The 16,227-nt window shown below is 40.2% G+C and overlaps 1 protein-coding gene across 1 annotated transcript; it reads left to right on the forward strand.

Annotated features, from left to right (window-relative positions):
• Positions 1-462: 462 nt before the first annotated feature.
• On the forward strand, positions 463-7,420 carry atp1b3a (ATPase Na+/K+ transporting subunit beta 3a). The gene is made up of 7 exons (XM_037682172.1): positions 463-808; positions 3,783-3,911; positions 4,201-4,299; positions 4,708-4,901; positions 5,009-5,059; positions 7,020-7,106; positions 7,185-7,420. Exons 1-7 carry the CDS (start codon positions 697-699, stop codon positions 7,350-7,352), a joined length of 840 nt encoding a protein of 279 aa, XP_037538100.1. The 5' UTR covers positions 463-696; the 3' UTR covers positions 7,353-7,420.
• Positions 7,421-16,227: the final 8,807 nt, after the last annotated feature.

The following is a 16,227-nucleotide window of genomic DNA, read 5'->3' on the forward strand; positions in this document are numbered from 1 at the left end:
CTGAGGAACAGCTTCTACCCTGAAGCTGTTAAGACTCATAAATCCCTAACCAAATCCAGTACTTTGTGTGATTCAGGAAACTTTTGGTCACGTGTGTTTTGTTCTGTATACCCTTTCAGAACCACCTGCACCCTGTTTTCTCAGAGTGTGGGATGTTGGACGGGTTCGTGACTCACCAGAACCTGCAACAAACCAGGACGTCCCGCATTAAAAGGCTGACACGCGCGGGAACAAGGCGTGCTTTGGCACCTTGCAGCCTGTCAAACAGCATTCCGACTGCCTTAAACATAAAAACGAGATTAAAGGGTTTTATGTCATTTAAAAAAAAAAAATTCTGCTGTGCTCTCCATTTATAATTTGTGCGCGTCTCTGGGTCATCATCCAATGCGCATCCATCAGCGCTCACCGCATCAGCTTCCACCACACGGCTGCGCGGACGTCACGCATTTTTCTCTTTCCTCACCTTCTTTCTCGCCCCCTCCCTGTCCTCTTCCTCCACCAGAGCATCTCTCTCCTGCTTGTCTCCCTCCTCCTCCTCCACCGCCCACTTCTCCCCAACCATTGATCCGACCACTCACCGCCGGCTCCGCCGCCTCATCGCAGCGCTTTTCTGCCTTCTTTTCATCCTTTTTTTTTAATTTAAAGGGCGGAGAACCGGCACTTTTCTTCCTCCGGCACCAAATCACTCTGAGCACCATGGCGAGCACCGAGGATAAAGCTGCCAGCAAGGAGAACAAGTCCAGCTGGAAGGACTCCATCTACAACCCGAGGACCGGGGAGCTGCTGGGTCGGACGGCCAGCAGCTGGGGTAAGGAAGGAGCCCATTACTCAGCAGCCATCAGGGACCTTCACTTCAGTCTGCTGTCCTCTGCCTTTCAGTTCCATATCTTAAATGCACTCAGTCTGTTTTACGTGTCTGATGCTTCAGATGACTGTCATGCAGATTAGGAATTAGCTGAGGAGGCATCATGGGGCCTACATGAAGGTGGGAAGGAGAAGCCTGCACCAAGAGTGCTCAGCAGGGCGAATGATGCTACCAAAAGGTGTGCCCCAGTCTTCTCTTGCTGCATGACCGGTCACAGCAGTGATTATTCATTTTTTGTTAAATAAATCTTATGTAATGAGCATTCATGGAGCACACCACCCCCCCTCAGCAGCTTTCATCAGATCTGAAGAGCCTGCTGCTGCAGTCCCTGATCTACAGCTGATCAGGATGTGGATTTTTATGTAATGATGGCTTCAGAGTGAGGTGGTAGCACACCACCCTCCCTCCCTTTCCCCGCAGCCCGCAGTCCTAAAGGCTCGCTCGGGCTGTCGGGCTGCCTGGGCCCCCGTGCTGCTGTGCAGTGGGATGCTCCATTGCAGTTCCATGGCTGCCCGCATTAGCATGCCTGTCAAGGTCAAATGGGATTCCCTCTCCCTTCTTTCTCCTTCTTTCACGCACTAAGCAGGTGCATTGTGGGATACCACTGTAGGGGAATGTGGGGGAAAAAAAGATGGGGGTGGGGGGCACCCTTTTTCTTTTAGAGGGCATCAGTGTTGTACCAGCCGGATAGTGAACCATTTTGAGGCTGCACCGGCATGTGCCTCCATCAGTTAATCTGGCCTGATTTTAAAACGTGTTTGGAGGGGAGGGGGTGTCTACATTCAATAAACCTCTTTCAATGATTTAGAAGAAGGGGTGGGAATCTTTAGGCACCCCACAATTCAATCACGATTCAGGAAGGATGCTATGTGATTCTAAAACAATTACTGATGCATCCATAATCACTCCTCAAACAAAATCTTGAGCAAAAAAAAAAAACCTAACTATTTTTGCTCTGCACGGCAGAATTTAATGTGAACACGATTTTGGGGGTTCATAAACAAATAAGGAAAAATGCAGAACACAGTGGCATACGATTCTGTGTCGGTGGATGTCCATGCGTCACGTGTTCGAGCTGTCAGACTCGCATTCCTCAGTGTTTCAAGTGTGGGGATGTCTGTGGAAGTACGACTTTGGCATGAGATCATTATCTTCTATATCACGTCGCCAGCGTGTGAAACACGGTGCACAAGTTGCAGTGGAGTTTGCAATTCCCCTTTGTCTTTTGCAAGTTAGGTGGCAACTTTGATGTAACTTGCTCAAAGGTCCTCAGGTAAGATGGCGTAAGAATCTTTAGATACCTAATGATCTGACAAGGATTCAGAGGGCTGCAATGTGAATATAAAATGATTACAATGCTTCCATCCAAGCAAAATGAATATAGAATCTATAAGAAGCAAGATATGTTGCTATTCTCCGCAGTATAAAACTGTTTTCATTCCTACAAGGTTTTGAGGGACAAAGGAGTCAAAATGTCATCTATAGTGACAAAAAGATTCTGCTGCAATTGGGGATGCACCAATGCAGATACCATCCATCCATCATCTTTACCCGCTTCTTCCTTGGCAGGTCACAGGGTTCACTGGTGCCCATGTCCAGCAGTCACTGTGCGAGAGGTTGGGGACACCCTGGACAGGTCTCAGTCCATCACAGGGACACTTAGAGACAAATGAGACAAACAACCATTCACTCTCACTCACACTTAGGGACAATTTAGAGTTAACATTCAGTCTAACATGCATGTTTTTGGTCTGTGGGAGGAAACCGGAATACCCGGTGAATTCCTATGCATACACAGAGAAAACATGCAAACTCCACCCAAAAAGACCTCCAGCTGGGATTCGGTCCAGCGAGCTTCTCGCTGAGAGACAACTGAGCCACCGTGCTGCCCCAATACCAGTATTAGGTGTTTGTGTGAAACCCTGTTTGTTTCTCGTTGTACATTAAACACGATACAGTGTCTCGTGGAGAAGAGGTCCAGTAAATGTATAGATCTGATCACAAGTTTCTCAACAATCGCACTGCTCATCATGGGGCACTTTTGGGGAAAAGCCGATGCCGTCCTTGCTAAGTTTGAGGTGTTAATGCAAAAAGAAAGCTCCTGATTTTCAAATCCACTTTCAAACTAATTGTAAGAAGTTTAATGGTATTTATTTGAACTCCTATCAATAATCTGCACCAAGAAATACTCAAATGTTAGACAGTTTTTGGTCCCGTAGAATGTGAGCATGGCTGTCAGTATATCTTTGACATAATATGATCATGTGTAGCTTGATCAAGTGCAAAATAGTGCACAGGACCTGGTGTACAAGTACCAAGTTTACGCAATGTAAACTTTGTAATTCACTTGAGTTAGGTGGAGTCTGATGTTGCTCGTTTTCTCCATGCTCCTCTGGATACTGATGGTTAGTGAAGAGCGGCTGCAACGGGCTGGTTGGTCTTTCTCCTCTGAGTGGAAACATGCACACAACTTGCACGGTGTGGAAGTCTTGTCGATACAATTTTCCCTTTAACTTCAAATAAAAAGTTTCCAAACACTTGTTTTTGACGTAGAAGGAGCTGTTTTTGTCTCCACCAGCCATCTTGGTGGCATGTTTCTGTTGCGTCTCTGTGCACTGCACTTCTTGCATTTCAGCGTTTGGCCTTTGCATTTCTCAAGATGACATCATTAACATAAAACAACATTTCTGGATATTGTAAAATATATTCAGAATTGTTCATATTCACATTGTGATGGATTGAAAATAGATAATGCGTCTCGCCCCAAGTTGAGAATGGGTACATTTTCCTTTTTGATTCAAAACAGTTCCTCTCATCAGCTCAACGATGAGGCAGGTGTTGGATCAGAGATGGTGTTTAATGTTCAACACCTCTGTTCTTCTTCTCTTCTTTGTTGTGTTCCTGTAACTTGGTGCAGCCCTCATCCTGCTCTTCTACTTGGTCTTCTACTGTTTCCTGGCTGGTATGTTCGCCCTGACCATGTGGGTGATGCTGCTCACTCTGGACGACTCCGTGCCGAAGTACAGAGACCGTATCCCCTATCCAGGTGAGTTCCTCCTCAGCATGACGAATGTTTGTCCACTCCAAATAGCAACATTACTCTTAAAGGCATTCATTATTCATATTGCATCAACTTAGATGCTGTCACAACAACGTGTAACATTACAGCTGCTTTTTGCATCGATCTGTTTGGACGTCGTCTTCCTGACTTTTATCGGCAGTGGGAAAAGCTCTTAGGACGGTTTCGTTTCCAAGACGAACTTCAGCAGCTGCGCTTTGTTCGCCATCAACACGCTCACTGTCCTCCTGATTATTTACTTGTTTTCTTGTTGCAGGACTGGTGATTCGTCCAAATTCATTGGATATCTCATTCAACAAATCGGATCCATCCAACTATGCTCAGTATGTCCAAAACCTGAACATCTCCCTTAACTGTAAGTGTTACCTGCTTGAAGAAATCTCACTGACCCATGATGAAATGACAGGCCTAGCATTCCTTGAGGGAGTGCACGTTGCCTGCAGTCTTTCATGCTCAGGTTTTAGACTAATATCATCATATGTTGAGAAATAATGGAGTCGCAGCTGTTTTGGTCAAACTTTCAAAATAATGCTATGTCATTATTATGAGTATGTGTTAACCTTCAGCTAGTGCCACATCAAACTTTGACTTTACCTGATCTGGCTAACAGACAGATATTGAGATATTTTTCTAACAGACATCACAATTACGCACGCAAAGAAACAGGCAAACACATTACTGTCCTCTGCCTTTTGGAGGTGAGTGATAACTGGTACCACCTGGATCTAAACCTCTATCTTTATCCATGCCGTTTTTCTGTTAGCTTATAATGACACAGAACAGGAGAAGAATGAAAACTGCATTCCCGGTGAATACACCTTGCAAGACGATAGTGAGGAAATTGCAAAGAAGGTTTGTCGCTTCAAGAGATCAACGCTGAGTCGCTGCTCCGGCCTCTCTGACACCAACTTTGGATATCATGAAGGAAAACCCTGCGTTCTGCTGAAAATGAACAGGGTAACGCTCGCTTTCTGGGTTAAACGATGTGAAAATGTCAGCACTTGTTGACAGCTTCTCCAAAACAATATCTGGTCAGTCTTTAACTGTTTCTCTCATTTCCATAGATCATCGGTCTGAAACCGTCTGGAGACCCTTACATCAACTGCACGGTCAAAGTAAAACGATAAATCCATCTATATGTGCTGCCTTCATGTCTGTGTTTTTGTGTCTTTTCATTTCCTCCATTAAAAACACTAATGACCTAAATGGTTTCAGTATTTCCTTTTTGTTAATCTTGCTTTCGTTTCTTCCTCCTTTTTGTTTGTTTTGTGTCTCATGTCTTTCTGCATGCCGTCACTGATGTCTTTAGGGTAAGACGAATATGTAAATTATCAGGATAAGGCCAGTAGGATTATTAACACATCTCAGTTATGTAACAGGTCATTATGCGGGTGCCTCTAAACCCATCCCAGTGACATTTTCCAGTTTATTTTTAACCTAATCCGTGTTTTTTATTAGCCAGAAATGTCACTTTTTCAGACTCACCATAACACATCCTGTTTCTCATTTCATTAAACGCTTCACTAACCACAGGGCGTCATTGCTTTTACTTTCAATCCTGTGTCATGTTCTTTTGAAAACATGTCCAGATTGCATTCTAAAGGGGTATTCTAAACATTTTAAAGTGGGGTTCGGTGGAAAAGTTGTGAATATTTATCTAGCTCATTGAGGGGAACCAAAACAGTGTTCTGTGAATATAAAACGGTTGTAATTTTATTTTTGTAATCTTTTTAACCTTGCATTAGTTCAACACAGAACAAAAAAAGTTTTAGGAGTCCCAAACAGTATTCCCTTAAAACTGAGAGTGAAACAAGTCTTTGAACACTTGTGTTTTTGTATAGACAGACAAAATTTTAAGCATTTTGAAAACAGTGATGTCACCACCTTTAATATGGCCTACATCATGAGGGTGACTGCTGCTTCTTCTTGTGTTTACACTTTGTGCAGCGGTTAAGCTTTATGCTCCACGCCTTGTTTCCTGTTTTGGGTGTGTTTTCAAAGCTACGTTACAGTGCCACATGTCAGCCTTGCAGAGCTACTACAGCGTTTCGGGCTATTTTCATGTGGATAGTTTCAAGAAACAAGTGCATAGCAGCAGCAGCTAGCAGGAAAACCTCCTAATATTTCTAACAAAATTATTGTAATATATCTGCCAGAATAACCATGTAATTTTAAAAATAGTGGAAATGTAAACATTTTAACTACATATTTGTATAAACTGCTACAAGTTTTGGAGACTGAACTTGTGTAAACTTGACAGCAATCCTCTCTGGAAGTGGTTGTGCTCAGACTAGCAGTTCTCCACTGTGGTACAAGTGGGCCTGTGTCCAACACAGATCACGACAGTTACCGGTTTATATGAACACTCATGATTTAACATTTATGTTGCCATTATTTAGTTATTTTGGTAGAAATATTGTGTTATTCCTGCTGGAAGTGTTCCCAGTCTGCTCTAGCAGCAGCAGAATCCTACGCTCATAGCCGTGTCCTGAGAAGCCGATTGTGCTGTGAAGGTTTATAAAAGAGTTCTTGCATGAACTGCTTTGACATTTCCGAGCGTCACCTTGTTTTAAGATGGCAGCCATTCACTTTGGTCTTAGCTGCGTTCAGACTAGCTGTTAGCTCTCCAGTCATGTCAGAATAAAACTCGTTTTTTGAAAGCCATTCGTATTGCTCAGCAGCGTATTGTATACATGCAGCACCACCTTTTTTGTAGTCTTTAAGTGGTTGTAGTTTTGCACACATGAACAACATGATGGTCTACATGCCAGATTTCAAAACTCAGTAATATTGGAATTTAAACATATTGAATAATAAAATTTATTTTTGAAAAATATGAATGCCGTCACACATTCATTAGGGGGTGCTGCAGCACCCTCTGACCCCTAATTCCCACAGCTTTGTTTTCCATTTCTCCAAACTGAGGTCGTTGTGAAATGCTAGCTAACTACAGCTGGGATATCATTCGTTCCACACTTTTCCATAGAACTCTACTTCCAAATGACCGTAACTTCTCTTTAACTCCAGAGGAGCAGCTGAGGCGATGTTTACTTCATCCTGTTTTCTATTTTGCAGAAAGACAACCCAGTCCAGATGCAGTATTTCCCCTATGAGGGGCGCATTGATAAGATGTATTTTCCCTACTATGGCAAGAAGGCCCATGTGAGTATTTGTCAGAGATGCAGCGCTGCTGACAGATGTATGTTTGAACCACGCCACCAACCAACACAATCCCTGCAGGAGAGCTACGTGCAGCCTCTGGTGGCTGTGAAGCTGCTGCTCACCAAGGAGGACTACAACAAGGAGCTGTCTGTGGAGTGCCGGGTGGAGGGCTCCAACCTGCGCAACAACGACGAGAGGGACAAGTTCCTGGGCCGCGTCACCTTCAGGATCAAGGTTGTGGAGTAAAGAGGGAAGATGGCCTGTGGAACCAGATAAGGTCGCCCGTGTTCGCTAAGGATTTGTGTTAAAAAAAAGAAGAAGAAAAAGGAAGGAAGTGTCAAATACGTCACAAAGGCGTCAGTTTTCTGGATGTGGCAGCTCAGTTTCACAGATGAGTTAACGCTTCAGATAGTTGAGCTCAGATGTTGCTTTGATGACCTTTCTGACCCTTCTTTCTGCCACAATTCCTCGCTGACATCCCCAGAACCAAACACAGGCTCTGGTCCTGGCAACAATCCATCCATCCCTGCATCCACCTGCTGCACTCTTTATCCTTTATTCAGTTCAGTTTTATTTTAGCATAGCTGTGGTTTGATAACTTATAGCCATTGCAGCCGAGCTCTTTAGAGCTGTTGTTTAATTGCTGATACCTTTTAATATGACTTTTTATTATCTCCCTGCTGTTAGAATGAGCGTGTTGTTTTTGTCTCTCAAACCGAGAGACAGTTTTATCGTTGCGAGGATTTCTATCTTGCTGTATAGTTGAGCTGAAAAATGAGTAGAATATTTATCTTCAGAGTATTTCCATCTCAGCGCACATCACAAAGATTTCAAGACGTACCTTGATAATCAAATATAGCCAATGTATCCCTGTATATGAAATGCCAACTACAAACTCCCTTTCAGCTATAAATACCTTGTGATCCTTACCATATTTAGGGAAATTTAGATAGATCTTTGTGTTGTGGCCTCCGGCGCTGCAACCCAGTCTTGTGCCGTGCGTCTCTCTGTTCGTCTGTCTGCATGTTGCGTCTATCTGTCTGCCTGTCTTCCTGTTTTATTCCCCGCTCCACTGCGACAGCCAGCATGTGGACGGGCCCTCCAGGACTGAGATGAACCGCCTCGCTCAGAGCGCCACCAGTGGTGGCTGAGGTGACAGGTGGAGAAGCGTTGCAAAAATAAAAGCATTCACTGTAACTATGTACTGTATATCTCTATGTGATCTGTATATCTATCTGGGTCTCAAAGATTGTTAGTTTACTCTCTTCTTCAGCCTGTTTATCTGATTGTCTGCCAATCTATTACTCTTCAGTGTATATATCTATATATAAATATACACACGTACAAACATGCACACACAGACACACAATCATAATGACCTAATTCACATTGTATTTTTGTCACAAAACACAATGTCTGTGCATTGTAAAGAAATATAATTTAAGCAAAGATTTACAGAAGATCTTATTCAAAGCTATGTTTACGCAGTCTTTAAAGGAACCCACAGTGAAAATCTGTAACATCTCTTCAGGGTGCCTTAAGACCTGATGAAATCAAATGTGGAATAAAAGTGATTTTGAAAAAAAAAAAAAAAAAAATTGTGTGTTTTAATTTAATCACTTGAATTCTTGTAAGTAAAAGTTTTAAAATCTGTAAATCTGTTGGGTTTGAGGAGAAATTTTCCCCTTGGCAGGTCTAAAAAGCAAAGACAAAACTAGAGGAACAGACTTTCCTGCTGAATTCAGAATGAGCTGCTCAGATTTGATGAAGAAGCTAAAACGGAGATGCAAATGGGTAGAACAACAAACAGGAGATTAAATTTGAAATGCAGCTGCTAAAACAAAAATTGTGCAGATGTCAAAATTTGCTAAACGGTGTCTGAAATGGCCAAAAAAAAAACTTGCTAAAATTGGGAAAAACTAAAAGCAAAAAGTAACAAAATTGTAGATGGAGGGAGCAAAACTAGCTCACAGTAGCAAAACAAATGCTAAAGCTAAAATAAGTTAAAAAAAATAAAATAAAAGTATCAAAAGTTAACATAACATGCTAGAACTGGAAAACAGCATAGCTAAAAATAACAAAACAGCATAAAAGTAGCAAAATTTTAGCTAAAAGTTAAGAAGAGCTGAATTGTAGCTAAAAGAAGTTTAAAAAGTGCCAAAGTAGTTGAACCGTAGCTAAAAATAAAAAATGGCAGCGTGGTAGCTAAAAGTAGCTAAAGGATGCAATATTTGTACAAGGTACTGTATAATCATTTTATGTTGATGAATTTGTTTAATTTTAATCTGAAATTGTTTTGACTTCAAAAGTTAACTGGTTGTAAATGATTACGGTACTTTCTGGGAGTTTCAGTAAAGTATGTCAATATGTTCATGAGATATTTTGATAACTTACAGAAAGTACATTTAATGTATTTTTTTTTTTTTTTAGAAAAGATACTGCCCATAGGTGCATACAGTAAATTAATTTAAGGGACTTTCTTTTCTTTTCTTTTTGGTTGTCGCACAAAAAAAAAATTTGACATCTGTTTTTAGCCGCATGCCTTTTCTGACACAACCTGGGCTCAAACCTGTGGCCTCAGGATTACGAGACTGGCACTGACCACCAAGCTACCATGATATTAATTACCCTAAGTTACTCCCACACCCAATATGAGATACATATATTTACTGTAGTTAGAAGCTGCTGCCATTTGCACCTTTAAATACCCACAGAATATATACTGTATACAGTATAGTATAGTTCTAACCTGCCACCACGTGAGGGAGCTAGAACCAGAACAACCATGGCAGAACAACGTAAGACTAGTGAGGCAGTCACTTCACTGTCATTTGATGTTCTGGAGAAAACCTTTGCACATGCAGTGCTGTGCAAAAGTTTTCATCTACACGTCAACATTTCCCATTTTGTTGTGAATTCAAAGAAAATCTGTTATTTAAGGCAAAAACAGGGTGTAGTACTGTTTTATATATAATACTGTTTGAAAACACAGACTGAACACTTTTAGTTGAACCTGCAAAAGCTGCCCTTCTCTTTTTAAAGTGATTACTCATTATTTCAAAACTCTTAAAGAATTTAGACGTTTTGAAGTTTGGATTGTTGTCCTATTCTTGTCTCATGTAGGATTCTGTAACAGCTATTGGATCTTTGTTGGATTTTTTGTTTCATGACACGTCAAATGTTTTCAGTACATACCGTAGTTCCCATTAGACCAGATGTGGGCAACATATGACCGGAGGGCCAAAAGGGACCCTTGGACAGTTGCCATCTGGCCCCGTATCCTTAATTGAAAAGAAAACAACTTTAAATAAGTTTATGAAAACCTGCATTGTATCAGTGAATTTTAAGGAAGTCTAAATCAAACATCTTGGACAAATACACCAAGAACACTTGGACTGAGACTAAATATTAACTTTTGTTTTTTTGTGTTTCCAGAACTAAACTGAACCTTAAAGACTTTAAAAGCAAAGCATATATCACACGCTTCCATATTTAAGATAACAAATAGATTGTCACAAAAACTAGTTTACAGAAAGTTTGTATTCTTAAAGAGTATTGAAGAGACATTTTTTTTATCAAGCATGCTAACCATGCTACAACAAGGAAAGGCCTGGAAATTTCCAGATTATCTGTTTTGAAAAAAAAAAAAAAACAGAAAAAATCCAATTATCTATGCAGCCCTTTGGTTGCATTAAATGTCCCAGTTTGGACCTCTGGATAAACATGTTGGCCACCCTTGCATTAGACTGTACCAGAAACTACTCGCATAAAACTGCCATCTTGGTTGGATACCAATGACCAGCGTTTCCTGTGCACAGCTTCTTCAAATGCTGAATGAACTTAAAGAGACACGTTAAATAGTTTATCATTAAAATGTATAAAGAAAACAAATGCTGTCATTGGTATCGACCCATATGAGGAGGACAAAGCTAAATGTGTTGAGAGACCTGGTGGTCACTTATGAGCATGGAAATCTTTGGACGCTTTTGACCAAAGCATTGAGTGACGGATGTAATGACTGAAAAAAACAGGCAGGGAGGGTAGATAAACAGTGTTTGTTGTTTTTTATACAAACTCTCCTGTGGATGTAATAATTTGGGCTTTGTTCTTGTCTTTAAATTCACACATAGTTACAAGCACACAGTCTCCCATCCTGAGCAAGCACAAAGGCAACAGTGGAAAGGAAAATCTCCCTTTTAACAGGAAGAAACCTCCAGCAGAACCAGGCTCAGGACGAGTGTCCATCTGCTTCAACTGGCTGGAGACTGAGAGGACAGGAAGGTGAGACAAACACAGGATGACAGGTCCAGGTGTACTTTCTATAGGAGTAAAGACAAAAACCACATGGTAAGGATAGTAATAATTACAAATACAAACAGGTGGAGTAGAGCAAGTACAAAGTAAAAACAGCTGCAGAGAGAGGAGATGTGGTCAGTTTAAGTCTAAGCCTATAGAAACATAACTAAGGGATAGCTCAGGAAACCCAAACCGACCCTAATTAGAGGATTTATCAAAAATGAAAGACGTAAGTCTAATCTTAAAACTGGACAATGTGTCAGCCTCATGGACAGAAACTGGAAGTTGGTTCCACAAGAGAGGAGCCTGAGAACTGAAAGATCTTCCTCCCATTCTGCTTTTGGAAACTCTAGGAACCACAAGTAAACCTGCAGTTTGAGAGCAAAGTACTCTGTTAGGAAAATATGGAACAATAAGATCTCTACTATAAGATGGAGCTAGGTTGTTGAGAGTTTTGTAGGTTAGAAGTAAGATTTTGAATTCAATTCTGGACTTGACAGGGAGCCAGTGGAGAGAAACTAAAACTAGAGAGAGATGATCTCTCCTACTAACTCTCATTTAAACTCTGGCAGCAGCATTTTGAATTAACTGAAGACTTTTTAAAGATTATTTTGGAAACTCAGATAATAAACCATTGCAATAGTCCAGCCTAGATGTGATAAAAGCATGAACCAGTTTGCATCATTTTTAGACAAGATGTTTCTAGTGATATTATGCAGGTGGAGGAAAGCGGTTCTTGTAACTTTTTTAATGTGGGGGTTAAAAGACATGTCCTGATCAAAAACAATAATAACAATGTGTTGTTCACATATGTTATTTATTATACAATAATGTATTGTTTGCAACCACATCAGTAGAAAATTGACAAGGCAGCTGATTTATGATGCTTGAAAATTTCTTTAGTGCAAATAAAGTTTTAGGAGTAAATTCTCACAGTTTCAGACAGCTCGTCTTTCCTGTTCATACTGACGATGATGAGCCACACGTCAGCGCTCAATGCTGTTTGCCATCATGCTCTCTCACTTTTGGAATATAATGAAAACTTTGGTTTACTGATTTGCCTGATATGTTTGTACAACCTTTAATCAAACAGTACATAACCATTATTGATCTTTCACACATGTTCACTGAAATGGAAAGTTGCTTTCAGTTTGTTCATCATACTGTAATTAATTAGGAGTGCCTGGATGCAGGAAGTGTGACGTCAGTTGGGAATTATGTGATGGTAAGAGGTCTCAACCTTAGACAAGCCAGTTCAGCACCTGGACTCTTCTATTACAAAGTCATGTTCCCGTTCAAGTTCAAAGCCATAGTGTTGTAATGAATACAGCACAGTCTTGCTGAAATATGCAAGACCTACTCTGAAAAAGAGATTGTCTAGAGGAAGCATGTGTTATTCTTAAACTGTAGACACTTTTCTGCATTGATAGTACCTTTCCAAATGTGTAAGCTTTCCATACCAGAGGCACTAATGCACCCCCATAACATCAGAGACGCAGGCTTTTAACCTGTGCACTGATAACAGGAAAATCACCCTTTTCCGCTTTAGTATGAAGGCTGTAGTGTGCGTGGTTTTCAAAAAGAATTTCACTGTTGATTCATCTGAGCACTGAACAGTTTTCCATTTTGCTTCAGTCCATTTTAATGAACTTTTGTCCAAAGAAGGCATTTGCATTCCTGAATGGTGTAACAAATGCTTTTTGAATTATAAAACTTTAACCCACATAACATGAGCAGTGATGTTGTTAACAGAATCAGACCTGTTTTTAATGCAGTCCTGCCTGAGGGTCAGTGAATCACAGCAACCCTCCTTCTGTCCTTGGGTCAAACTGACTCATGGAGCCTGAGAGTTAAAACTGAGGCCTCTAGAGTCTTTTTGATCCAAGAGCAGTGGCAAGGGTGAAGATCAAACAAAATCACAAGTAACCTGGCTCTTTGAGCTTTGTAACATCATGTGAACCAACAGCATTTCTTTCCGAGTTTTATTATGTTTTTATAATACAAGGATTTATGATACATCTTAGGAATACGAGGTCTTCATAAAATGCTCAGGTCCAAAGACCACAACCTCTGTCTTGTCTGAGTTTAAAAGCAGAACATTAAGGGTCATCCAGGTTTTTATGTCTTTAAGACATGCTTGTACTCTAAGTAGCTGATTGGATTCAATGGGTTTCATGGACAAATATAATTGTGTGTCATCAGCATAACAATGAAAATTTATCCCATGCTGTTTAATAGCTTTACCTAATGGAAGCATATACAAGGTAAAGAGTATTGGTCCAAGCACTGAACCTTGAGGAACTCCATGACTAACTTTGGTGTATGACAAAGATTCATTATTTACATTTACAAACTGGAATATATCAGATAGATATGATTTAAACAATTTTAGAGCTGTTTCTGTAATCCCAATATCATATTCAAGCCTCTGTATTAAATTATTGTGATCACCTGTATCAAATGCAGCACTGAGGTCTAACAAGACCAGTATAGACACCTGTCCATTGTCTGAGGCCATGAGAATATCATTAGTGACTTTCACCAGTGCAGATTCTGTGCTATGATGAGCTCTAAACTCTGACTGAAACTTTTCAAACAGATTATTTCTGTTCAAATGATCACACAACTGACCTGCAACTATTTTCTCTAGAAATTTTGAGATGAAAATTAGGTTAGATATAGGTCTATAACTGGTCAGAACTCCTGAATCCATATTAGGTTTTTTCTACATCAGAGACTGACAGTTGTCAAGACCAGAACATCAGTGGTCAAATAAAGAATGTCATTTTACAGCCTTTTCATATGTGAGGTTCCACTGGAGCCCTGAGGTTTCAGCAGCTTCGTCCTTCACCACCAGCAGCAGGTCTTGCTAAATGTGAGATAATCTCCCAGGGTTTATCTGGAGTGGGAATCCACCTTAATGGCTTCTAAGCTCTTACCATCCTTGCGTTATAAATAAAAAGAGATAAAAGGTAGATTTTTGTTCATTCATCCAGATTTGAGTTAACAAGAAAATGTGTTTCTACTTAAAGGCACCGTCTGGTTCTTTTTATTTTCATGTTCTGTCACATAATTATCAGTAGTAAGTATCTTACCAACCCTGACATCAGTCATGGAGCACTCTTTCTCAAAACAAACTATCAGTGTGAAGGTTAACATTAAACCTCTACACAGCATTTGTTCTGTTTGTTGCTGTTTTCTCAACATCTGAGTCACAACACGACTGTATGTGTGCTGAGCATAGATAAGTGTGTTCATGATGATGGTGCTGAGGGTCCGATGGTGTCAGTCCACTGTGAGTTAAGTAAACTATTGCACACCTAGAGGTGCTGATCAGGCAAACTGATACATTCAGCAGCATCAGCACCATTGTCATATCACAATGCTCTGCACACATGGATCGATTTGTGTAAAATAATCAGTTGATCAATGTCAAACTAAACATGTAATTCAAGGAAGTAGAGGTTTAATATTAGTTAATGTAGTGTTCTTTCACACTTGTTTGTCATTTTTAAAAATAGTTGTTTTAAAAGCCTGAAAATTATATTTAAAAAACAGGACCTTGTTTGACTAGCAGCTATTTGCCTACCCTGGTCAAAGACTTTCTCTTTTGTCTGTGCTCCATGATTTGTGTCATGACCGATAAGGTGCTATTGATGATTATTTGACAGAACATGACTTCAAAAGGACCAGATTATTCATTTAATATTTGAAAAGGTTTGCTCAGTGATGCATTCATTTAGTCAAGTGTTTGTTTTTCGCAACACTCAGAAGAAATAGCAGATGTTTGCCATTTTTCTCATTTTTATTTCTTTCCTAACACACAAAAATTAAATGGTAGTTCTTTATCTTGTACTATTGCTAGTATTAGTAAGAATCTGTTTTAAACCAAGATGGCCAAAGGAACCCTTGTTATTGCTTTACTGGCTGAGGTAAACTTGCCAGTTTCCAGAGGCCTGGAGCAGATCCTGGCAGCAGTCAGCATCTTGAGAAGGATTAATGCAGCTGAGATGATATTTTTAGGTTTTACTCCAGAGTCCTGAGCAGCACTTTCTCTGTGGTTATATATATCCTGGAGAACATGCGTAACAGACCTCAATCTGGGGTGTTCTCTGACGCTGTGGAACAATTTTAAACCTTGAGACTTTGAATAAGGACAGAAACAGATTCTTAAAAGACATTTCTTTAATTTTTTTTCTTTTTCAAATTGAATCAAGATTTGTCAATGTATCAGAATTGAATCAAATGTTTTTACATTTTTATCTCATATTTACAAGTGCAGGATCATACATTTAAATCAACGTAACTTGTAAAAACTTAACTTTGCCCAAATGTCATCTTAAAAACACATTAACATCCTGAGACAATGAAGAAAAAACATTTTTACACCTATCCCACATCTTAAAATGCTCCTCAATTACCAAAACTTGAGCATCTTTTTCTAGCATGTGGCTAGTTTAAATCATTTACATGTACCCCTGCTAAGAACCTTTCACCCTGAGTCATCACAGTGTTTCAGGATAATGGAAATAAAACTCCTGGTACAGGAATTTATTGCCCAACTCGTCTAAACTGTCCCCCAACCTACGCAGCAGTGAGCTGCTATTTCTGCACATCTTCCCAGGGCTTAAAGAGATATTTTCACCATTTTGACGTAGAGTTCCGTAGAAACATTAAGAGCTATTAATATATTGGTTCTTGGAAATATTAAACAGCTTCACTTTGGAAAAACAGAGTTTAAATCTGACAAGTTGGATGAGCTCACAGCTCGTATGTAAGCAGCTGAGACCAAAGTGGACTGCTTCCATCTTCAAACATGTCCATT

This window comes from Nematolebias whitei, chromosome 9 (genome assembly GCF_014905685.2).
Source record: "Nematolebias whitei isolate Nwh7 chromosome 9, NemWhi1, whole genome shotgun sequence".
Lineage (NCBI taxonomy): Eukaryota > Metazoa > Chordata > Actinopteri > Cyprinodontiformes > Rivulidae > Nematolebias > Nematolebias whitei.

Excerpts from the sequence above, each read along its gene's own strand:
- atp1b3a (XM_037682172.1), top strand. The coding sequence starts at position 697 with ATGGCGAGCACCGAGGATAAAGCTGCCAGCAAGGAGAACAAGTCCAGC. Across the intron at positions 3,912-4,200 it reads AGACCGTATCCCCTATCCAG|GACTGGTGATTCGTCCAAAT; the intron begins GTGAGTTCCTCC and ends TTCTTGTTGCAG. Across the intron at positions 7,107-7,184 it reads ACTATGGCAAGAAGGCCCAT|GAGAGCTACGTGCAGCCTCT; the intron begins GTGAGTATTTGT and ends CAATCCCTGCAG.